The sequence below is a fragment of the Hevea brasiliensis genome, chromosome 11 (genome assembly GCF_030052815.1).
Source record: "Hevea brasiliensis isolate MT/VB/25A 57/8 chromosome 11, ASM3005281v1, whole genome shotgun sequence".
Taxonomy (NCBI): domain Eukaryota; kingdom Viridiplantae; phylum Streptophyta; class Magnoliopsida; order Malpighiales; family Euphorbiaceae; genus Hevea; species Hevea brasiliensis.
In genome coordinates this window covers 1,440,398-1,466,227 of record NC_079503.1, presented here as the reverse complement: position 1 = coordinate 1,466,227, position 25,830 = coordinate 1,440,398, and the positions used below count along the sequence as shown (strand labels likewise).

Below are 25,830 nucleotides of genomic sequence, written 5' to 3'. Positions count from 1 at the left end.
AAATAAAATTTAATAATTTTTATAAAATTAAATAGCAGCCTGTGATAATTACCTTAGGGTTGCGAGGTGCTAGGGAGAAATGTGACAAACCTATAAAGGGAACAAAATGATAAAGAAATTATGAGTACATGTGTAGATGCAAGCTCAGAAGCAGCAAAGAAAATGAGATGACCCATTGATAGAGAAAATATATATATATATTTCCCTATACAATACCCAAAATTTCTTGACTTTTTCTAATTTGTTCAGTGAATTGTGAATGAGCATGTGACAGTTGCATGGAAGAGAGTCACGGCAAGAAAAATAAAGCCAAAAAATGACATAAGACTGGACCCAAATCTTGGTTCGTGAAACTGTGAGAGGCTGCACCATATGACTAGAAGAGTTCAGCCATCAGCTAGCCATGTTGGTCCCTGGGTCCCATCTCACGCGTTAAATTTGTGGGTCCATCCTTTATTAGCCCATTTCTTTATTGACCTCTAATTAATTGATTCTTCAGTTTCATGTTATATAGCTGTAATCCAAGATTCGGACATAACTTCTTTTGTCCACTCCCCCATATCCTTTTTCCCGTTAGCCTTAAAATTAAAAAATAATAATAATAATAAAAAATTAAGACCTTGGCTTAAAAAAATAAAACTTTTCACAAAGAGTAACTTATTTAACTTGTGCTGTTAAATCAACTTTTTGAAAAAAAGTAGATTATTATAATTCTCTTACACCTATATCAATACTACTTTTATTTCCACAGAATGAAGTAAGTTATTTTGGTTTTTGCTCTTGTATTGTGTATAGAATAGAATAGACCCCACATATCTGAAGTGCATATGCAAATTACGCTCGCAGATTGCTGTAAGGAAAATTCCACAAGATAACCATAAAACTGTGGCACGTGAGAGACGACAAAAACCATCCAAGGAATGAAGGAAACAAGGGTTTGTGATATGAATCAACATGGCAAGTCTCTTTCTCAGCTCGACAACTCATGAGATGAAAAAGAGAGAGTCAGAAATAGCAACTGCAGATATTGGATGCTACAAACTCTCACCATCATTCCGTAAATTACACTCCACAAAGTCACAAACCTTTTTTTTTTTTTTCTGCAGCTACATGTAGGCATACATGCATTGTTGATTATGGAGCCTTTCTCTTTCCTCCCCTGTGGGGGATCCATTCTTGGCACATGGAGCAACAGCCAACAGGAGCATGCCCATGTATCCAAACCCATGCACAACGTTTTTCTTCTTCTGTTACGTGGCATATGCATATGTTTTCAATTCTAGCAGCCATAATGTGTGTCAATGGGTAGCCATGAGCCCATGACCTCATCCCCATCTATAACCATTAACCAGTAGATGCCCACTTGCATATAGCCCCAATATACCTTGATTTCTAATGATATTATTCCCACTTGCATATTGATTACGAGATTTTGATTGTTAATATTAGGATCATTATTACGGTCTAGGAATCTTTAATCTTTGTGCCTAACTTAGGATTCACTCAATTATATATATACTTATGCTGTGTATCAAATGGAGGCTGGAGCCTTTTTCCTGTGGACCAACTCAATCCAGAATATAACAATTTGAAGAACTGTACCTCTTGCTATTGAACAGTATATACTCCCATTTTTGGTCATCTAATGATGGTGATCATGTTCAAGACACAACAAATTGGCAATAAGTTAGCTAGCATAATTAAATTTTTAGGTGTAAAGAATCCCAGAAAGTTTCCGTTAGAATATATGATATGTTCAAAGATTTCTTTTATAGCTCAAAAGCATATAGATTTTTTTTTTAGGTGTTGTATGAAAAAAGAGAGAGCTTATATTATAGTTGTAGTGGAGTCATAATCTTCTCCTAAATAACACTCACGTGAAGAAAGAATCTATGGAGACAATGACCTTAGATTTTCTTGAAGAAAGAAAGCTTAATAAAGCAGCAGTTGAATGCTCTCTGATTTTTTATTTTTCTTTTAACAAAACGAAACCCATTATCTTTGTCATGTGAATTAAATTTGGCAGTTTGAAATTTCAGTTCACCAATATTTTCAATAATCATAAATTGGAACAAGCCAGCCAACTGGTGATAACTAATATGAAAAAGAATAGAAAGCACCAACGCCCCAAAAGGGACCCACTTGCTTACAGAACAGACCAAGAAAAAGAGACCAGTCGCCCCCATGTATCTGATCAAACCCAACTACAAAAACCCACCTCTCCCCGACCCTTTCACTAGCATCGATCGCTCTCTTGCCTCATACTTTCTTCTTTCAGGCATTTTCACAAACACTTTCCTAAAAGAAACGTTTTCCCTTCACTAACATGGCCAGACCACAACAGCGATATCGAGGCGTCCGACAAAGGCATTGGGGCTCTTGGGTATCTGAGATTCGCCACCCTCTATTGTAAGACTACCTTAACATGGAAAAACATGTTTGAGTATTCTATGTATGAATACTGAACGAAACGTTTCGTTTTTGCAGGAAGACTAGAATTTGGCTAGGAACATTTGAAACGGCCGAGGACGCTGCCCGAGCCTATGATGAAGCTGCAAGGCTCATGTGTGGACCAAGGGCTAGGACCAACTTCCCTTATAACCCAAACGCATCTCAATCATCATCATCGTCAAAACTTCTCTCGGCAACTTTGACAGCCAAGTTGCATAGGTGCTATATGGCTTCGCTGCAAATGACCAAACAAACATCACTTTATGAACAGAAACAAAAAGCTCCAACTTCACACGCTAACACCACCCCAATCTCCACCACAACCACCACCCCCAATGGCATTGCTATAAAACGTGAGGAATTGGGTTCCCAGTTGCCTGAGAAATATCCATTGCAAGTTCAAGAGACAGAGGCAAACTGGGTTGTCAAAAAAGTTCAGGCTGACAGCATCCAGCAGCAGTTTATGCCTCTTGAAGAGCATCACATAGAGCAAATGATCGAGGAGTTGCTTGATTATGGGTCTCTCGAGCTATGCTCTGCTGCACCACCTCAGCCTCTGTAATGTGTAATCCACAAGTTTCACAAAAGACACCCTCCTTTAGTCTAGTAATCAGCTGCCACTGCCACTGGCACTCGTTTCATTTGCTAATTTAACCCCGATTTTAATCAGCCTTGATTTCTATGGCTTCTTCAAGTGTTCTAATGTTTTAGAGTCTAGCTAGATCCCACTCTGGTCCCTGGAAGTATCCCCTAAGTGACTCATTTGATGATGATTAATGTACAGTAGAGTATTTCATAAATATATATATCATGTTGTCCTATGCGTTTTATGTCACAGTTCCAAAACAATTCAGTGGAAACATAAGCAGAATCTTGCTGCTCTTTGAAAGCTAGCGGCATTAAAGAACTGCTTAATCTAAAGGCTCAAGCTTATCGGTAAAAATCTAAGAAACAAATTTTAATAATTTTAGTAAGCTGTTCTAGTGAGAAAATGCAACTCTGGAGTGCAAATTTTATTGCTAGAAGCAACTTCTTCACTTGTTATTGCTTTCGAAACTGTAAGTTTCTAATATCTCGAGATGGGAAATTTGTACCATTCAGTGACAAAGAACAGCAAGCATCTGCACCCTAAAATCCTACTCAATCAGTGACTGTTCTCGTGTTTATTTACTGAGACATTCCACTACAGGGCATACTACAAAAACCCACAAGGTGTTTGATATAGTTTTGGAAGGAACATATTTCGGATAGTTGATCACCAGAAGAACAAAATTTTAGAGGAAAGAAAAGGACTTGAACTTGAAGCCACTTTTGTTAAAAGTTAAGGCAAAGGAACTAAAAAGGTTTTGCATTTCCTTCAGAGGGAGAATTTAGGAAACAGAATTCTGATTTCTGGTACTTTTCTTTGATAAAAACTTGAAAATTACTGAGACTTGTGAAGTTAATCGTACAATAGCATGTATAAAACTAAAAACAGAATAATCAGATTACTTTAGAAGGCATACTGGCCAATGTCGTTTCCATATAAAGTGGAAATATATACCATTTTCTTTGGCTGTCAGAAGTATATGTGGCCAGTTTTCAGCAGTGTCTGAAAAAATTGAAATCTTTTTTGAATTGTTGGGTATTAAAGGTTCTTTAGATCCATTTCAACTAAGACAGACTTCTCGTTGGGATTGCTGCCTTGAAGAAAAGAGACACTGAATGTGATTGAGTGGGCGCTTTAATTATTATAGAGGTCCCCTCCCTCCAACCCTCTCTCCTTCTCTGGTGATTTTCCTTGTTAAAAAAAAGTAGAGGTTGTGATTAGTGTATTTAAACTGTTCATAATGATATTTATGTCAAATTGAGCTCTCTTAAGTGTTTCCATCTTGACCTGAACTAGCTGCTAATTATTGTGTCTCCTAAAATATATTGTCATACGAGAATTATGCAGATTTGTGTCTATTTGGAATTTGGTTTGGAACATCAAATTTCACCTACAATGGCTAGAAAATCCATTCCCTTTTACATCTTTGCTTGCAGAGATAGAAACAAAAGAGCAAGAGTGTAGAAAAATAGTACCTAACTGGCAGGAGCAGCTAGCATCATTTGTTTTATATAGAACAAGGTTCTAGCTTTCAGATATAAACAAAAGACAAGTGAATAGAATGCCAATCAAGCTTATTATTATGACATTTAAGCATCTCTGTCTAGTTTTGCCTACATTGCTGGTTTAGACCAGAAATGGAAAAAGAAAAGCATAATGAGAATGAGAAACTAAATTCAGCACTAGATATGTACAAAAGAACTGGATGATTAGAAACCCATTTAATTAGTCACAATCACTTGAAAAGCAAACTGCCTCCTTAATTTGCATAATGTGGCAATTATGCAGCAATTAAAGAGACAAGATAATGAACTTTCAACTTGTCTTTGCCATTTTTATCTTCATCTTCTGCTTGATATTGATTTCCCTTTACAGCACTTGAGAGTAGCATTTTCACCTGTGTCATTTTCATTTCTGGGTCTGCATCTCTTTTACATATACTAATTAAAAAACCCAGGAAAAACCAGTGAGAGCAATAGCTCCTCTTAGTAAAGTAATAGGGTAAATTGGGTTCATGTTAATGCATTGTTTAATATTGTTTAAATCATGCAATTTGCCATTCAAGAACTAAATGGGCAAAAAAATTTTTGTCTGCTTTATGGGTGTTGGTGTCCAGTCCTTATCAATGGAACTTCATCATTGTTCACCTGTTTGGAAATTGATTTTGTTCCCCACAACCATCAAACAATTTAAAGTTGTTTAGTCTCATTATATTGTTTTACTTTTGATTCAGCAAAGGTGATTAAATCATGGCATGTTAGTGAGTTTACCATCATTAAATGTTTGAACTTTGGCCTTGGGTATCACTTGATATTTCACCTGACCAACCACTTTTTTCTTATATCAAGAAGCATTTTTTTCCTTTTTCCTTTTTTTGCATGGTCACTAATTACAATTACAAGCCCCAATTAAGATTGGTTAATTACTGTTTTCTTCTGGGTAATTTGAGTGCTTTGTGGATTATTTAGCCCTTAAAGCTTGAAAATAAAATAAAATTAAAATTTTCTAGTGAATGAACTGATAACATGACAGACAGTGGGCTTGACATGTTTTGGCTATATATATATATTATACTTGACAATAATTGAAAGAAAATTGGTTCCTACTGCTTGTTTAACTGATCATCTTTCATATTATCATGTTTAAAATTTTTTTTTTCATTGTAGCTCTAGTATTGTCGGCAAAACCTTTTCTTTAGGTTTTGAATAAACTTTGAGATCAATGAAAAGGGTTGCATCATCTCAAATACCCATTTTCTTATTTGGATTCGTAATCAATTATCAAAAGTATTTGGTTAAAAAATGAGGATCACAGAGTTTGCCACAGTGATCTGGTTGGTGAAACCTAGCACAAAGGTTGAGAAAGGTGGCTGTTTTCTTTCTTTCTTTCTTTTTTGCACAACTTTGTGTGTACAGAGCACTGCTTCTAATGCACACCTCACAGAGCAAAAGAGAGGGAAGTAAGGGAGTCAAAGCTGAGATATTCCTAAGAAGAAAAGTAGTCAAAACCAATCATAGTCTATAGAATCTCATGTGGGAATGTTGGGGAGAAGACAATAACAAGGCTTTAATTTCTATCTTCTTTTATATATATATATGCCTGTATATATATATATATATATATAGAAAGAGAGAGAGAGAGAGAGAGAGATTTTGGCAATTGGGTTTGGTAATGAGGTTTACGATTTGTTTAAGATGCGTTGGATCAAGGGAGTCATGCAAAAAATACAAAAGGCAAAAAGAAAAAAAAAAAAAATCTGTTCCAGATTGAAAGCAAAAAGGTTAGTGGCCTACTACCTTAAAAGCCAAATTACTTTCAACCCATAACTCTCTTTTTTTTTTAAATAAATGATTTCACATTCAATTTTAAGTCTCATTGTTTCAGAGACGACCTCAATATTAAATCTATTAATTTTTAATTCTTTCTTTTGTTATATATATATAATTTTAAAATCCAATATACTATTTTACAGCTGAATTTTATCAAGAAAAAAATTAATAACATCATAAACTTGTAAAATATTTCATGGCACCTTCAACTCCTATAAAATGAAATTAAAATATCCTTAATATTGAGCATGAATTCTAATCACAATAATATGATAATTTACTGACTAAGATTCGAATGATATTTTAATTCTACTTTTATAGGAGTTAAGATGTTTTATAACATGTTTTAAAATTTAAGTGCAACCAAAATTTTTTTATTACTCAAATCTTTGCAAGATATATATATATAACTTTCCTTTTATGAATATAAAATATAAAAGCAGACTAATATTTTTATTTTATGGATTATTACGAAATCTTTTATTTAAAAAAAAATAAGATTTTAATCTAATATTTTTATAAATTTAAAAATAATTTTAAAGCTGATTGATATATCTCTTTTTTTTTTTCTAACAAACCATTAGGTTTAGGATACATTCACATGGACCGACATGTGCATGTTAACATCCACATGGTCCTAACACATTCATCTCAACTATTTTAAAGAGAACAAAAATAAAATATTTCCCTAAAAGATAAAGGCAAAATTGGAAATTTGAAAATATAAAATCACCTTTAAATTTTATTTATAGATTTTTTAACCCAAATAAGAGTTTTTTTTTTTTTTTTTTACATTGCACATTCATTTCATACTCAATGAATAAAATTAATATGATCGTATTGAGTTAATCTACTAAGGTTATTTAAAGAATAAGAGCAATTCTTAGGATAATATCTAATGATGAGAGATATGTTATGAAATTTTCTCCATTGAATTGCTTGATTATATCCATAATCATAAAAAATTAAAAAAAAATAAAAATTATTAATTTATATTAATTTTTAATAAGAAAATATATTTATATAATCCCAATAAACTTTATATTACAATGAATTTTGGCTCAACTCGATTGAAACTCTTATCTAAAATGAGTATATAGCTCGAGATTCATGTTAATTGAGGGCTTTATCATACTTCGTTCCACTCAATTAATCAGACATTAATGTAAATATTTTTTATTATTTTGGGTTGAATTTGGGTGTTGTGGATATAGAAAAATATTGGCCCAAATTGAGTTATTGGAGGCCCGAGAAGCAAGTCTTGGACTTGGGTTTCGACAAGATTGCCGAACTTGTAAGCTCCAGCTTTAGCTCATCTCAAACAAATCAAACCAAAGGTTTTAGACTAGACCCCGTCACAGTCGGATTTAGCTTTAAAATCGGATCGATTCGAATTGAAATCGAATCATAGTCTTTCTGAATTGGAATCGGAATCGATAATATTCAAATCAATATTTTTTAAATGAATTGATTGAAATTACAGAAATTGGGATGATCCAACAAATTCAATCTCATACCTAAATGACAAAAAATATTAAGGTCTTCTCTTACTTAAACTAGATTCTGGAATTAGCCGGTTTTGTGCTTGGCAACTGGAAAGCAGAGCCTGTGCAGGACCCAGAGAAAAGGAGCAAAATTAGGTGTAGAATTTTATACAAATTTTCAGGGAACATTTGCACATGGTGGGTTTTTTTTTTTTTTATTCAAATTCTTCAATATATATATATATATATATATATATATATATATATATATATATATATATATATATATATATATGAGTTTAGTTGAGCTGAGTCTCGAGTCCTCGAGTCATATAAACAAAAGTCAACCCATTTTTGTTCTTGGTGTACATTTGCATTTACTTTGATTAGTCGTCTTCTAGGGTAGAAACCAGAATGACTTGCAATAATAATAATCTTTCAACGTTAGAATTTGTTGGGTATATTGTGGGAAGACATTTCTATCAACCCCGCGTAATAATTTCAATATTATAATGTCTCGAATTTAAATTTTAATAAAAAATTTTTATTGAATAAAAATTTTGATTTGCATTATGGTCAAATAGCTTCGCACTTTGTTCTAAAAGCTAATTATAATATTCAACATCACAATTATATCAATTAATTTATGATAAATTACAAATAAGTATAATTTTGATCAAATTATGAGTCAACAATCTGATTCTGAGTTCTGACCCAGTTGATGGTCTTCATTGAAGCCCATGTATTAAACGACAAGGTTTGGTATCGTGTACTACGGTGGACTTGAATAGTCCATCTCTAACCACAACTTGCTTATTGGTTTTCTAACAAAAACATTGATCCTATTATTTGAGAGTGAATCAACCAAATTCAAATTACATGACTCAGTCCATTTAATTTTCTGGTCATATTTTCATTTTTTAGTTCTTCTTCTTCTCCCACTTGGCCAATTTGTTAGACTTTGACTTTGATATTACTACCATAGTGCTACTTCCATGGTCTCTTTTGCCTACGGGGTTTCCCCAAGATTGGAGATGGAAGCTTTAAAATAAAAATAAATAAAGATATATTGTTTGGTAATATTACCTGATATTATTTATTTGTCCCAGACCAAGTTAATCAGTCAGATTTTCATTCATAGGCTCACAGCAGCATCAGTATCAATTGATTATCAAAGAGATATTACCATTTAATTAGGCCTAATTTGATTCAAAATGACTTTTTTTTTTTTTTTAATTACAGTTTACTTTAAAAATGAAGCACAAGTAGATGGGTGATGATTGAACATGAAAAATAGACAAATGAACCACATAAAAAACAAGTACATTCAAGTGATGTACTGGTACAGTATGTACCTACCAAAGCATGTCCAGAACCACAGCTGGCAAAATTTAAGGAAAGCCACAATGCATAGAAACATTAGAGACCCAGTGTTTAAGGCCATAGAAAAGTAGGACTCTGGAAAAGTAGGACTCTGCCAGATAATTTCCTTGGTTAATGTTGGAGATAAAGGAACTGGGTCACCTTCATTTGCTTGTTTCTTTATAAAACCCCTATCTAATGATCCCACTAATGTTAAGTCTCATTTCTAGCCCTTTTTAAAATCTTGAAATATGATGAAAGGGAGGACTAGTACTTGTAACATAATTATTAAACTTTATTAAATTTGGAGTTGCATCTAGTAATTGCATTAACCAATTAGAAGGTGTGTTGTCATTCTCTTAACCAGAACAGAAATGGGGTCAAATAATTTGCAGTCAGGATTGTCTGGCTAGATGATGGTTTCCAAGTTGCATCACTGGGATAATTAATGCCACAGATCCATTTGGTTGTCCAGTTTAATATAAGACACAGCACATTTTATGTTTGCCATATTTTTCTCTTTGGATATGATTTGATCTTCAAAGTATCAACTGTGGCAGAGGCTTATCACTTTGGGGTCTGACTGATACTTCATTACAAAACCATTATTTGTATGAAAGTTACTCATTATTCTATTTTCTCATACTTTTAAAGAAATTCAGGCAAATTTTAAATTAAAATAAGGTTTAAATCATTTTAATCAATTAAATGGATGAATTTATTAATGAGTTTTAATTTAATAATATTGAAATTATTTTTAAAATTATAAAATTTTAAATGTAAATTTTAGTGGATTTAAATGAAAAATTGACGGTGAATTTTAAACATTTGACGAAGAAGAGAGCATCGACAAACCAAATATGAAAACAAAAAGATTCTAAATTTTGTCTTGATACAGAGTATGATGGCTCTCAAAATGCAAAATATTCATAAACAAATTAAATTAGTAAAACATTAATTAGTAAAACGAATATAATTTCAGGGAAGGAATGCCATACGCTCTTTACCACCTTTTTTGAGTTAAGTATATATTTATTAATATATTGTGTCGTATTGTATTATTTTATATGAATTTTATTATTAATATATTAAAAAAATAATATAATATAAAATAATTTAATAATATTTTTTTATTTAATTAAATAATATTAACATTACTAAAATACTTTTATTGATATTTTAAATATATAAAAAATTGTGGAGGAACTGTAATGTGATGTGAGGAACGATGAAAAATTGACGTATGTAAAAGAGAGATTGAAAGTTTTTTTTATTAAAGAGCAAGATTAAAAATGAAGAGCTAACTCTTATACCAACTCCCAAGATTTAGTTTTTTTAGAACCTTGATTAGGTGATAATGTTTTTATGATGTGATAAGAACTCACTGTGCTGTTTCCAGCTTACCTATTATGGCAGGATATCCGGCATTTTAATGGAGATTATTTGACCAGCAAATCTTCCTCATTTAGGAGATGACTTGCAATAACTCATTTGACGGGCAAATCTTCCTTGTATTTTATATTTGGTATCAAATGATAATTTCTAGCTTATGCTTTACATATATAGCGTAAGAACTTTAAAAAAAATTAAATAATTCCACTCAACCATATTTATCAACTAATTAATTATTTATTTATACCTTAAAAAAACAGGGGTAGGGTAGTCATTCCATCATATTAAAATCAATTATGAAATAAATTTTTTTTAATTCATAATTAAGGAAGTTAATGATGCTAACTTTGATTTAAAAATTGCTATTACTAAATGAAAGAGTTAATAACAATAATAATAATAATAATAATAATAATAATAATAATTTAAAGTTAGGACTTTTCTCCATGATTACTTTGAAATTGAATCGATTTAATTTAAAAAAGAAATGGATTAAAATTAAATTGATTAAATTTGATTTCAAGTAAATTTTTTTTTAAAGATAATTGTTAGATTTGATAAAATTAAAATTACATGAAAATCAAATTGAAATCAGAACTTAATTTAAGAGGGACTATGAACTTCGATTTTAATTTTTCTGAATCAAAATGTTCGATTTGGACCAAATCCGATCCACAGCAACCCCTAAGTTTATATGCACATGATTAATTGGGTGGATGGCAATAACGTGAAGGATACTCCCGTAGGCAGATAGGAAAATTGCCCCTTTGGAAGGGAACTCTTCTAACCGACCAACTGCCATGGTGGCCACATCACAGCCACCAAGCTTCCTTTATCAAACAATTATACCAGAAATAATAAAAAAAAAAAAAATTGACAGATCCTATACTATTTAGACCGGATCACATAATCCATTCTTTTAACTTTATAGCCTTTTTATGGATCTCATCAAATAATTTTTAAATTTAAATTTTTTTATAAAAAACTATAATATATATTAAGATTTATCAATAGAATTTATATTGAAAATCTATTTCGAAGGGGTAGAAATTTGAAAATTATTAAAATTTTCTATCGGCCTAATGGTTAAAATTGGGAAGTAAATAAGTAAAATGTATGGAAGTGTATGTATATACATATACATACGAAGTAGTTAGGTACTTTCCTCATTCCTCCCCTTTGAAAAGCAGTCTTCTCCTCTGTCTAATTTGTGGTTTCTGGTCTAAATTTTCAGGTGGAGAAGTCTCTTCTCTCCGTTTGTTCATAAAACCCCATCTATCCCATACATCCTTTCTACATCTCCATATATATCATCTATCTATCCTCTCAAAACCCTTCAAAACTTCACACTCTCACACCCATCGATCCATCTATCTCTGTAATACAAATGTCCCACCACTCATCCCCCTTTCCCTCTTGCTTCCGCCCCTCTCCCACCACCCCTTCTACTGACAAACGCCTCCCTCCACCATCACCACCGCCGCTGCCGCCGCCGCCACCTACAACATCTGGCAATCCTAACCTCGTTACTTGCCTCTACCAAACGGAGCTTGGCCTCTTCTCTCTTACTTGGTCTCGTACCTTCCTTGGCCACTCTCTCCACCTGGATCTCCACCCTGCAGATAGCACCAACTGCTCTCCGTTATATCTCTCCAAACCACCTTCTCTTTCTACCCTGTCTTTCCACCTCCATATCAAGCCCTTCATTTTTTGGAAAAGACATGGATCCAAGAAATTACATAATGTCAACCAAGAAGCCAACGCCTCCAGAGCTCCAAGAATCCAAATCTTTTGGGATCTGTCTAGGGCCAAGTTCGGATCCGGCCCCGAACCCCAATCGGGTTTCTACATCGCTGTAGTTGTTGACCGAGAAATTGTCCTTCTTGTTGGCGATTTGACCAAACAAGCTTGTGCAAAGACTAGAGCTAAACGGCCAGAGAGAACCCAAGCTCTTGTTCTTAGGAGAGAGCATGTGTATGGCAACAGGGTATACTCCACGAAAGCCAGATTTGGAGGCAAAAACAGAGATATTTCAATAGACTGCACGGTGAATAGTGACGCAAGATTGTGTTTTAGCGTTGACAACAAGAGAGTTTTGCAGATAAAGCGTTTGAAGTGGAAATTTAGAGGAAACGAGAAGATTGAAGTAGATGGGGTACCTATACAGGTCTCATGGGACGTCTACAATTGGCTGTTTGAGGATGTAAACGGTGGCCATGCAGTGTTCATGTTCCGATTCGAGACTCCAGACATTAAAGACGAAGAAGAAGAACAAGAAAGAGAAACTGAAAGTTCTGAAGTATGCGGTGGCCAAGATGGGAAAAACGGTGTAGTTCCATGGCAACAAAATTCCTGTAATAGTTTTGGAATGAGTGGAATAGAATGGAGGAAGATGAGAAGGAGCTTGATGAGGACGACAAGGAGCTCATCTTCGTCGTCGATTTCAATGTCATCGGCATCTTCAGGTGGCGGCTCTTCATCCATAATGGAATGGGCTAGCACCGAGGAGAACGAGCTGAGTGCCCCTGTTGGCTTCTCCCTACTAGTTTATGCCTGGAGAAAATGAAAGATTTGTGGCTGCAAGAAAATTATGGGTTCTCGTTCTCTCTTCTTTAATTTTCCGGTAATGTTGATTAAAGTTCCATTTTTTTTTTCTTGAGATGTGACTAACCCATTTGTTGATGAACATAGTAATGATAGATTAATGAATCATTAGGAGAAAGAAATATTAATTAGTGAAACATAACTCATTATTATTACATTGTTAAGTGTTTGATGTAATCATAGATTGAAGAATCAAAATATATAGTATTCTTTGATGACATTGATGTTCTTCTGTGTCTCCATGTTGTTGGATTTGGATGGAAATAGCATGGTTGATGTAATGAAATTTCCAAGTTATGGGCCAAATAGTAGAGGACAAGAAGCATGTGAGGTGGGTCAATTTCTCGGGGGGTGAAATTGAATACCAATTTCGTACGATTATAGAATCCAATATTGAAGCAGCTGTGAGCCGTGAATTCAGCTGAACAAGCTTTGGATCACACAATAAAGTAGGTTTAATTTGCAACCTTGGACTTGGACATGGTTTAAACAACACAACATTATAGTACCTGATGGAAAACGGCACCGAAATAGGTTTTTTTTTTTTTTAAGACTGTAGAACAATTTCATTTGACCGCATGAGTCTTGTCTTCTTCTGCTAAGCTTCGCCCTCTCATGAGTCTATCTAATCTCATAAATTATTACCATTGTTACTTTTTTTTTTTTTTAAATTGATTATTCTTCCTTGTTTCCCTTCGAGGACGTTCTTCAGTCAATCCATCAAAACGACATTAAATCATAATTTCGGTTTTGAGGGATTTTGAGTCAATTTAAAGATAAATCTGATTCGGTCCTGAGCACCCCATAGTGATTTTCAGGGTGTCACGTTTTTCTTTTTTAAATTGTGATTTGAATTAGACTGAACCAAGTCAAATCTTGTATTTAGGTTTGATGCTTTTCATAATTAAGTGAGCCACAAATCAGGGTCAACTCTATACTATCACGAATTCTGTTTGGTTCGATTTGGTTTTAATAATTGTATTAACCGATTCTAGTTTTAATTTTGACTTGTTCAATTGTAATTCTAAATCAAATTGAACTCATGTTTATTATGAACTCAAAATAAATCATAATATACAAAGTCTTACTATACATTAAAAAAAAATCAATTTAATTATCGTTTAATCGTATTGAATTTTTATTTCTTTGAAAATATATATATAATTTTTTTTTTTAAGTTAAAAGGAATTTAAATCTTCCATTCGGAAAATAGATTCCTAAATTAAAATTGAATTTAAGGGTAAATTTGATAAATGAAATAAAATTACTGTGTACAAAATTTAAAATGTCACATTTTATCCCTCTGTAAGACATAACATGATCCCGTAGAATACTTAATGAATTACCGAACTTCACCTACCGATAACTCATTAAGTACCCTACAAAGGATTTTAAATCAATTTTCTTACTTTTGTTAAGTGGTGAGCATTGTCTAATAGGCATTTAAAACATTTAGTTAAAATTAAAACTAGTTAATATTTTTTGTCCATTTTAGTTTTTCATAAATTCTATAAAAATTTTGACAGAGTTTCCTCTGTATTTTGAGAAAACCGTTCTTCAAATACCTGTAAAAAACACTTCTAAAAGTTTTTCTCAACCACTACTTCGGTTTCACAATCAAACTCAATCAATTTCACAATCATTTCAATAAATTTCTCAAGTCAAAATTCAATAGTCCTCAATGTATAGGCAATCAATTTCATACATTCATATATATATATATATATATATATATATATATATATATATATATATATATATATATATATATATATATATATATATATATATATATATTTTTTTTTTTTTTAAGACAAACAATTTATGTATTCATCATACAAAAATTTACATTAAGAAAATCCAAACTAAAATTTATTACAAATTTTATACAGATTTTGTACAAGCTGCTCAAAACCCATCTTCACATGTCCATACATTTCTGTGCATTACATACATCAAAATAAATATTTACGATCAGGGTATAAATTATACCCGATAGCTTCAAAGCAGAACGATCCTTAATTCTCGTGACTCGATCTGCTTCCTCTAGTCTCTCAGACTGCGGCAAAGAATAGAAGCTATCGCTGAGTACTAGGACTCAGTGGTGCACAAAATACTAAAATAATCTTTATGTAAAACTTAAATCACATTTATTCAAAATTTTGACTAAACATGAGCATTAAACACAAAACATGAATTATGAAATTTTAATGCAAACCAAGTTCATTTCGAAGAATCAAAACATATTTCATAAAACCCACAGTTAGATCATGCCATTCGAAACGAATAGAATCTCAATAGCCAGAGGCTAAAGAGAAATCACATGAATCTCGATAGCCAAAGGCTAAAGAGAAATCACATCACAATGCTAGCTAGCTCAAATATATGGATATCCATTCACATCCTCTTCTGCTGGCACACCTCAACACTTCTCCAGATAAGGAATCAAAATTCGAAACTAATTACCCCCACTAGTCGTGCTAGTGAGGTGTTCAAATAGATGGTCATGACACTGTGGTTTCAAAACTTATCTTAACAATTTGCTAAACATTGTCATTTCAAATATACACAATAACTTTCAACAATTTAAGTCAAAACATCATAACTATTGTCACAAATAAATTCTCAATAATTCAAAGCAAATGTAAAATACATATTTCATTCACTTTATCAACACATTTTAAAGCATAGTGATGTTGTGCACAAACCTCAAACGAGTCGTCCCTTAGCCTCGACTCGGTTCCTCGGGTTCCTTCCCGATATTCTTTTCAACTGAAACACACAATTTTATAATGTTTCAGTACTAGAACTTAACACAGATCCAAAATAAATTTAGCTTCACAATTACCTAGCTCTAACGTGCTAAATTCGACATTCTTTAAATTTTGTGTTTCGGGTTACTATTCACCGCACTATTCAAGTCAAATAGTTGACTTTCTAAGACTTAATAGGTATGGGAACTCCAACTTCACCCACATACCACATTTTGGTCATTAAACTTGTTGGTTTTGGTCATTTTCTCAAAGCTTAGGTCATTTTAGCAAAATTGCAAATTTTTGGTTTTGGTTCTCCGAAGTTGCACTATTCCATTGGTCGATCTACTGTTGGAATTTAACAAAACTTCCTTCATAGAAAATGTTCCTTATTGTCTTAAGTGTATTCTCATTTTTGGATCACCTCAATCGGAGTTTTGTAGCTCAAGTTATGGCCAAAATAAATTTACTGTTCATGCTGCAATTTTGGGTTCTGGCAGATTTTGATCCAACTTTGGTCAATAATTTGATCAAGTTAAGTTCATAATTTGGTCTCACTTTCTTTCTTGCTCAATCCTCTTCTCAAGTTGCCTAGATAAGTTTTAACTATGGTGGCTAATTTTTCTATGGTGAAATCTTATGATTTTCAAGCTCAAAATTGAGCTTTAATGGAGTTTGTGGAGAGGGAGAGAGTGAGGGAGAGAGAGTGACGTTTTGGAAGAAGAAGATTTGTGTTTTAATTTTTTTTTTCTTTTTTTTTTCTTTAATCTTATCTCCTTTTTGAAGACCAAAAATCCCCAAATTAATAAAATAAATCAATTAAGCCTTGATGACATCATACATGATGTCATCACTTTGACTTTTCCATCTTCTTTCTTTTTTTCTTTTTTTTTTCTATTTTTTTTTCTATTAGTTTTTTAATTTAATTCTTGATTCAAAAATTTTTATTTCTCCTATTTTATTTGACAGTTAGGTCAGGAGTAAGCTCTCGGGGTCAATTGACCAATTTGCCCCTCGCCGGTTCATCCCGGTTTGTAAATAATCCAATATTTCTTCCGGCTCCCTGACATAATTATTTGACTGGCTTAACAGTTCTTTTTCGTGATTTTCTCTTTTCCACTGTGTTCATAAGGGTCCTAAGGACCGCAGCGTCACTTTTTACGGTTCGAAATTTGAGTTTAAAATGACTTCGCAGTAGTTCCCGAGGAGGTCACTCATCGCTGTGACTCTCGGCTCGTTTAACTTCTTATGTTCTGTTTTTCTTATTTATAGTCAACCAATTAAACATTACTAATTATTTGTGTTTATGGCTTCTTAAGTTGTCTTAAGTGTGGTCCTAATCCCCTTAATTGTCCGGACCGACATCGGTCACCGGAACAGTGAAATCTATCAAGCTATGCAACCGGGGGTGTTACATAAAATCTACTATCCACTAAATTAGCATATTACAAAGAATAATAAGTAGATTCCTTGCAGTTAAGAAAACGATTTTGAGCATAGTCAACTCCTATAGTGTGATGGGCAGCATGTATTGTTGCAAGGGTTTTGCGATCGTCGGATGAATTCTCACTGAAGTGAAAAAAGTGAGGAGTCGCCACTTTAATTTTGAGAGAAATTAAAGAAAACCATTTGTAAAAATAAAAATCTACTTTGAAAACAGAGATTCTAGGTTCAGGGTCCGTATAAGGGTGGGGAAGGTGTTAGGCACCCACCTCGTCCCTCAACGAGGATAAGCTGATTTAATGTTGTGCTCTTTACAAATTGATAATTTAGGGGTTGGAATGATGATGTTAATTCTTTGTACGGATAAAAAAAATATTTGATATTTCACTATTTTGGGTTGCCCAAGAACATGAGTACATGAGATGACCCTTTAGTGAATAGGTGTTGTGTAATGGATTTTTGTTGGGGGTTAATTTGAATGCTGAAGTTGTGATATTCTGGGGGAAATTTTTGTCTTCTAAATATGCTGAAGTTGTGATTTTCCTTTTTATTTTGTGAAAATGAGTGGTACCGAGGGTCAGAGAGCTGCAAGCCCGCATTTCGTTCATATTTTGTGGACCTCGAAAAAAGGCGACGCGATTTGACCAATCGGACGATCCAGCATAGCCATCATTCCGGTTACTAGTTCAGCTACCAGACCGAAGCAAAGAATGTCTTCGAGAAAGGAGAACCTGCCAGTTGATGAGCTGCTGTCAATCCTTAGAGAGACTGATCTCCAATCCATAAGTCAAGAATATAATCTGCGGATCGACTCTTTTAAACTGATCAGATGCCATGGCGATCTTCGGGCCGATCACTTCTTTGAAGAAGGCGATCTTATCATAGTGTACGAGGAGTAGCTAAAGTCCGGGCTCCATTTTTCTTTGGATGGATTTTACAAGGCTGTCCTAAAATTTCACCATGTCTCAGTAGCTCAAGTGCATCCGAACTCCTGGCGAACTTTAGTAGCCTTCAGAGGCCTCTGCCGAGCCAAGAAACTAGAGCCCACGGTTAGGGTCTTTGCCGAGCTGCATAGGCTTGCCCGAAGAAAGGATGACAAATTCTGGTTCTTTCAGGCAACACTGAACTGCCTGCTTTTCACCGATCTCCCTTCTTCGCTGAAGAACTGGAAGGATCGGTTTTTCATCCTTAGGAGCAAGGATCGGAACGGCTTTGAGGGGATCCCGCATAATTGGAATTATTTGGTCCCTTAAGTCCCTAAGAAGCTTACTCTAAATAAAGACGAAGATGTCATGGTGAAAGAAGTAAAAACTCAGGCGGCCACCCATAAATATTCGTGCTTAGATGTGGTCATGGCCGAACTAAAATGGTGGATGATGCGGTTGATCTCCGATGAAGATTACGAGCTTCAACTTTCTGACCTCGGTCCTGCTACCGGTACAATCCAGATCTCTAGTCTCTCAATCTTAGCGAACTCGCTGACTTCTTCTTTGTGCAGGTATGGCGGGTGGTGACGCTTCCAAAGAGAACCGCAAGCGAAAGAGGGAGGTCTCCCAAAAGGTACGAGCGATGAAAGAGGCTACTGCCACCACTGCTTAGACACCTCGACAAGACTTGGTAGAAGTACCGAGCTCTCCTCCTCGACCTCAGGAGTAGCCGGTCTCGGAAGTAGAGGTCGTCGTCTTCGATCTCTTCCAATGTAGAAGGGGAGTCTTCTGGCCCTACTATTAGAACGCTCTCTCGAGGAGCTCAACTCTTTATCCAATCGCTGGAAAGAAATCATTCCACCTGAGAGAATCCTGGTCTAGCCAAAGTCATGGGCGCTTCCATCTGCTTCCAAGAAGATCGGAACCGATTGACTGAAGAGAGTATTGATGATATTTTAACTCAAACAATGAGTTTGGGCTTGGAGGCTATTGCAAACCAACACGTGATCAGAGGAAAAGCCCACGTCTTAAGGAAGGAGATTCTTAAGGCGGTCCAGGATGCATCAGCTGCAAAGGCTCAGCTCTCCTCTGCCAATGATTACATCGCCAAACTGGAAGATCGGGTGAAGTATTGCAAAGAGAGGATAGCTGAAGTGGAGCGAGAACTTGAAGTCTCCCGGGCTAGTCGATCTGCCGATCTCGCTCGTTTTTCTGAGGAACTTCGGGTGAAGGAGGAGGAGCTCCAAGCAAAGGAGGAGGAGAGCACTACAAAAGAGGCTGGGGCATATGTGAACGCCCATAACAACCTCCTGTCCAAACTAAAGAAGCGTTATCCTGAGGAGGACTTCTCCTGGATGGATAAGCTTATCCCAGAGGCCGAAGAGGACAGTGATGAGGAGCACGAGGGTGAGGAGGGAGAGAGGAATGAAACTAGGACGCAGGGCGGAGAAGACCTCCCTCGCTAATTGACTTGTATATATTTTATTTTTAAAATGAATTGTAGTCTTTTATGTTCAATTTCTTGATAAGATCGGGAAGCACCCAAATCAAATTGTCTGAGTACTTAATTGATTGAACATTAAATCTGAGAGCGACTATTAATCAAAGGATATCAAATTACTCCAAGAGATCGGAAAAACATTACATGCGAACGTGAGATCGGATAGAGCCATGACCAAATACTGAATGGAACTTTAGAATATTAGAATTGCAAAGATTTGACACTGGCTTGAACTTTTAAGGTTGGATCCATTATTAGACCCGATAAAAACCTTAACTTCATTTTGAGGAATATCTGGGCAATTCTACCAAGAAGCTCGATTACAACATTAGTTAAATGAAACTCTACGATATTTATACATAGAGAGATCAGAGAACAACAACAGGCAAGATTGGATGGTCCAGATACCCAATATTGACTCGAACTCATTTGACAAAGACCAAGAGATCGGAAAGCAATCTAACTTGAGCGTGAGATCGATTTGTTCCAGGGATGAGCGATTAGTAACTTCGGAAAAGTTACCTGTGATTGTGACTTTGGTCGAGAACGGATAATAAAGTTTCAATTTAAAAGATCCTTGCCTTCAAAGGTCGGCCAAAATATGGTGTCTACATGTATAAATAGCGGGAACAAAATTACTAATGTATGGTTGTCCGGTGATTACTAGTGATTTCAATTTTATGCAAGAGAGTTGGAGCATTAGATCCAAACCAAAGATGAATTTACCTATGCCAAATCTGACAACTGGAACGCGTCCAGAATGTTTGAAAACGGTGGGGTAGCCTATAATCTTGACCCGGTTCTGAAATGGTTCCAACAGCTTATCTGCTCGGCCCGAAATTGCAAATTCGAGTGACGATCGAATTTCCACGAAATGAAAGTACATATGCTAAGTCAACAATACCAGGGTTAGAATAATATATATATTTGAAAATTAGGGATGTTACAGATTTTGAGCATAGTCAACTTCTATAGTGTGACGGGCAACGTGAATAAATAGCGGGAATAAAATTACTAATGTATGGCTGTTCGGTGATTACTAGTGATTTCAATTTTATGCAAGGGAGTTGGAGCATTACATCCAAACCAAAGATGAATATTAAAAAAAAAAATCAATTGAATTGAATTATTATAAAATATATTTTTTCTAGAATTATTATGTCAATGGCTTAATGACGTAGACATTACTTGTAGGAAATCGTTAGAAAAAAGATGGAGACATAAAAAGGCAGTATTTACTGTTAACCCAATCTTTCCTTACGCGCATTGAAAAGCATATGCTGCCCATTCAAATAACAAAATTAAAAAGCATATGCATCCAATTGACCCATCAAAATTATAACATGAGCTTTATTGCCTTTTTTCTTGGTTACAAGTAAATCAGACCGAGGTTTGATCAAATTGATTTAATTTAACACCCAAATCCAAAAATTCTGTAGTTCAATTTTAAGTTCATAGAACATTACCCAAATTTTTATGTTTAATATTTTTGTTTTATATTCCATCAATGTGGGATAATATATTTCTCGCGCGCATAGACATAAACATTTAAATATGAAGTTTATAAAAATAAATATCTACAGATGGCTAACATTGTCACAAGGATTGATTTTGATACCATATAAAATAAATGAATCGGATTTAATTCAACTTTAAAAATTAATACAAAAAAAAAAATTATCTAAATATTTATATTTAGCACTTTTATTTTATATCTGGTTGATATAGAACAACAATGATTACCTCTAGTAGCTTTTGGGATGAGATTTATCTTGAGCTTATCATCTGAAAAAGAACAACAACACATTCAACTCAACCCATCACTCAAAAAAATTAAGAAACACCAAACCTGCAATAAAATAATGGCAAATTGAATCTTTTTAATGAAGTAGTAAGACAGTAGTTAGTGAATCTGCTAGAAATTCCGCAACAACCGACATGAATTTATAAGCATCTTCCCATACTTAATTGCCAACTCCAACTGCCTCAACATTTTATAGAATACTCTTGAAACTAATTAAGATTGAGGCTGCTCATTCTTAATCTTAGATATAAAAGTCAACAATTTTGTATTGCTAATGAAAAATTCAATTATTAAATCCTATATTATAAAGTAGTAAGGAACCCAAATTCTAAACAAAATTACATTTCACTACTTATTCTAATAACTATTGAATTTGATTTAAAATAGTCTTAATTATATTAAAAAATGAAACATTTTTCCTAAAATTAAAATTTAATCTTTTCAATTTTGGTAATTTTAGCCAAATCAAATATATTGATTGCAATTTTATCATATCGATTAAAATTAGGCTTATACTTATCAACTTCTCCCTCTCACTATGATTTTATTAACAAAATTTGGAAGGAATTGTCAAGTTTAAAATTGATTTAGAAAAATTTAAATGTTGTTCAATAAACTTATGATTATGGTAACCAAATGTTCTAAACTGATAATTATGATAATCAAACACTTTAAAGTGATTTTGTATTTTGGCTAATTAAGTTAATCGATTATTTTAAAAATTATAATCATATCAATTAAAAAAAATAAAATCAACTCATTTAAAACATAAATAAATGGATTTATATAGATTTTGGTAATAAAATTTAAAGTTTTAAGACATTTGATTACTATAATTATAAGTTTAATGAATAAAATTTAATTTTTTTTCTAAATCAATTTTGAGTTTAATATAAAATCAAAATATTTAGATAAAATTATAAAATTCGTGTTTTATGCTCAATTGTCCTAATAAGAAAAATGAAAATTTTGAGATATTTTATTTTGTTTAATTTCCAAATCAAAGGGATTTGAAGACCCTAAAAAAGGAAGGAAACGTTTTAATTAGAGAGAGAGAGAGAGAGAGAGAGAGAGAAATTAACAATATCAGTGAACCACCAATACCAACCATTAATTTGCACATTAGTTGTAACAACTGTTAGGACAATATACTTAGCAAGTCTATCTACTTGTCCATTCTAGCCTTAGATTTTTTTTTTCTTTTTGTAAATATACACACGGGACACAATATTTACTGCACCAACACTCACTCCTAAGTAATTATTGACTAGGAAGAGCCTTGACAACACTAATAAATCCATACACACACACACATCCACAATCGATGTAGAAGCCCGAAAGTTTAATCCAAATGGGCACGCCTACTAACTCGTAGATATCATTAAACTATTGGATCACATCAGAAATCAACCTCACCCCTTAGGATTTGTTTTTTTTCTTTCATAGACACACTCATGAGATATAAGACTTACTGTATTAACACTCACTCCCAGACAATTGCTAATTAGGAAGAGTCTTTGCAATGCTTATGAATCTACGCATACACACATCTACAATTGATGTGAGAGCCCGAAGACTATCTAGCCTTAGATGAAAGTAATCCCATCATGTACGTGCATTCTTATTTACAATAATATAAATTTTATTTATAATTATTATTTTTATAATTTTATTAATTAAAAATAAAATTATGTAACTTAATTTTATATAATTTGCCTTATATCATTATTAAATTCAGTTTTAAATTTCAAAGCAAACATTAACTATGAACTTAAATTTTTTTGTTTCCCTTACCTACTTGAAAGCCGATGGATAGGCACGAGGAGGCATGATGCCCTGCAGTTAGTCAAAAGCATTAAAAGGGGAAAAAGACATTGCATCTTTAAACAATAGTCAAATTATCACAATTAACTATTTCCAATCTAATTTAGTTCATTTAGTAAAGTATGAATTTTTTATTCTTACAATCATTATATTTAAAAAAAAATTAAATGTGATTAAAAATAAATATTTTCAAATAAAAAACTATTTTGAAAAATTAAATTTTAATATTCTCTAATTAATTTTAAGTTAAAAATGTAGAAAATTAACGGGTTTTAATTTATTAATATTTAAAAAAAAAGGAAAAAAAGAAAATTTAAGTTTGGTTGCCCAGCGGAAGAGACTTTTGAATGGGTAAAAGCCAAAAGGAATGGTTTCGTGCAATGCAGGTGTCAAGGAGTAGTTGCATGTGATTGTAAGATTTGGGGCTTCTCGCGTGGGTTGTCCGTTGTCGGTTTTGGATTAGTTAACTAAATTGTTTCAGCAGACAAACACGACTTAAGCAAACGTCCATTGTTGTCCTAATGAAACAAAATTAATAAACTAATTATATCACAATTAATTATTTCCCAAATTAATCTCTACGATAACCCATTTTTGGCTACGTGTTTACTAATCAACCTTTTCTTTTGTAAGCATGAATGTGAAATTTAGTCATTTACATGGTATTGCTGTATCCTCATGTGATAGTCATGGGATGTCACCATTGCAATTGAGACTTCACATGATGGACGGTATTAAAAATTGACTTAAAATCATCATAAGAAATCAAAAATAATAAAATCATTTTCTATTAATTAATTTTTTAAAATATTATTTATTATTTTTTTTTATTCGAAACCTCATGGTAGATGGCCCTAAATCTATTGGAAGAAGAAGAAAAAAAGGGATTAATCTTCAACGTATGGGGGCTCATTGAAATGGGAAATTTGTGTGCTTATAGTTTTGTGGGTTAGAAGAAAGTGTGGCTGGTTGGCATGTCAAAGATAGAAAATGGCTACAATGAACCATGTATTGGGAGGGGATGAACCTTTTTCGTTGGGGGCAAAGATAGATCGAGGTCAAGAGAGTTGAACTCCATAGCTGTTGGATTAATAACAATTAATGTTGGATTTCTTTTAACTAACGAATTTTGTCGATTGACGAAGTTCTAAGGAAAGTTGCATATTTGATTTATGCTCCATGAAAATAAATTATTAATATTTATGTAAATATTTTTTTTAACTTTAATAATCTTATTAGATTGTAAAAATATTTATAAATACATAATATAGATATATATTATTAGTTTAATATTATAATTAAATAATAAAAATACTTTAATAGAAAATATTTTTTTTAAAAATATTTACTATGTGTAAATTATTTTTTATAAAATAAATGAAATTTAATGGCACTTTTTTTTATTCATTAAATTTTAACTGGTTTACCTATTCCTTGAAAACTTAAACCAACCTTTCTTTCAAAATTTTCAGACAGAACATATGCTGAAATCTACGATTAGCATTTTGAACCAATAATTTTATTTAGTATTCTTTTGTCCAAGAATGTTTTCAAACTATGCAAAATTATACTGCGTCTATAAACCATATCAGCAGAAATAAAAAAACCTATCAGCTAACAGAATACCCATATTCTATCAATCAGTAAATCCACAATTAATCCATTAATCAAAAAGCAAAAGCTTCTTCACCCAATAATTTATTATAAACGTTACCTAACAAGATAATCCAGCGGCAACTTTCCCGATATCTTCAAATCTGAAAGAAACCAGTTGCTTAGTTTCTTCCTCAAGATATTCCAAATTTTTGGCTTGTAAGAGAAAGTTAGTTTGCAATAGAAATTTCTCATCAATGAAACTAAGCAATACAAACAAGTCGAGTTTTTGGGCATCCGATCAGATGCGAGGTGAATCAGATGGGATTGGGAGAAATCTCAGGTTCGAACCTAGTGGTTAACAATGAGGTAGGCTTGAGAAAGATTCTAGGCTCGAACCTAGAGTTGAGAGTTGTAAGTATATCGTTTGATCCGAGGTCTTATAACTCGCTACTTGACTCCTGTGTTTTTCAAGCTATTGTGGAGGTTTAGAGAATGATTAGTCTGATTGACTAACAGCTGTGATATACCTCTCAACGAAAAATAAAAAATAAAAATCCGATCCGAGGTGAAACCCATTTTATCAAGGCATGAAAAAAGCCAAAAAAAAATCAATTACAATCCCTAAAACATAGTGGGGCCTTGAAATTAGTTATAGAGGTGGTCCACCCCTGGGACCATCTAAGATCCACATGATCCCAAACCCCACGATCCAGATTCCCTGCATTGTAGCTTCACAAGGTTTTCATTTAGAAAAGAAAGAGTTGGGACCAAA

At 33.3% G+C, this 25,830-nt stretch overlaps 2 protein-coding genes and 1 long non-coding RNA gene across 3 annotated transcripts; 2 read left to right on the top strand and 1 right to left on the bottom strand.

Annotated features, from left to right (window-relative positions):
• The first annotated feature begins 2,144 nt into the window (after window positions 1-2,144).
• Window positions 2,145-3,272, top strand: LOC110662950 (ethylene-responsive transcription factor ERF003). Its single transcript, XM_021822126.2, has 2 exons — window positions 2,145-2,409; window positions 2,488-3,272. Exons 1-2 carry the CDS (start codon window positions 2,327-2,329, stop codon window positions 3,011-3,013), a joined length of 609 nt encoding a protein of 202 aa, XP_021677818.2. The 5' UTR covers window positions 2,145-2,326; the 3' UTR covers window positions 3,014-3,272.
• Window positions 3,273-11,759: 8,487 nt separating this feature from the next.
• LOC110662949 (uncharacterized) lies at window positions 11,760-13,876 on the top strand. Its single transcript, XM_021822125.2, has 2 exons — window positions 11,760-13,230; window positions 13,479-13,876. Exon 1 carries the CDS (start codon window positions 11,995-11,997, stop codon window positions 13,171-13,173), a length of 1,179 nt encoding a protein of 392 aa, XP_021677817.2. The 5' UTR covers window positions 11,760-11,994; the 3' UTR covers window positions 13,174-13,230; window positions 13,479-13,876.
• A 7,675-nt stretch (window positions 13,877-21,551) lies between these two features.
• LOC131170502 (uncharacterized) lies at window positions 21,552-25,390 on the bottom strand. The gene is made up of 3 exons (XR_009141236.1): window positions 25,177-25,390; window positions 23,433-23,474; window positions 21,552-21,619 (listed from the first exon to the last, which is right to left on the bottom strand). It is a non-coding gene; the product is annotated as an uncharacterized LOC131170502 (long non-coding RNA).
• Window positions 25,391-25,830: the final 440 nt, after the last annotated feature.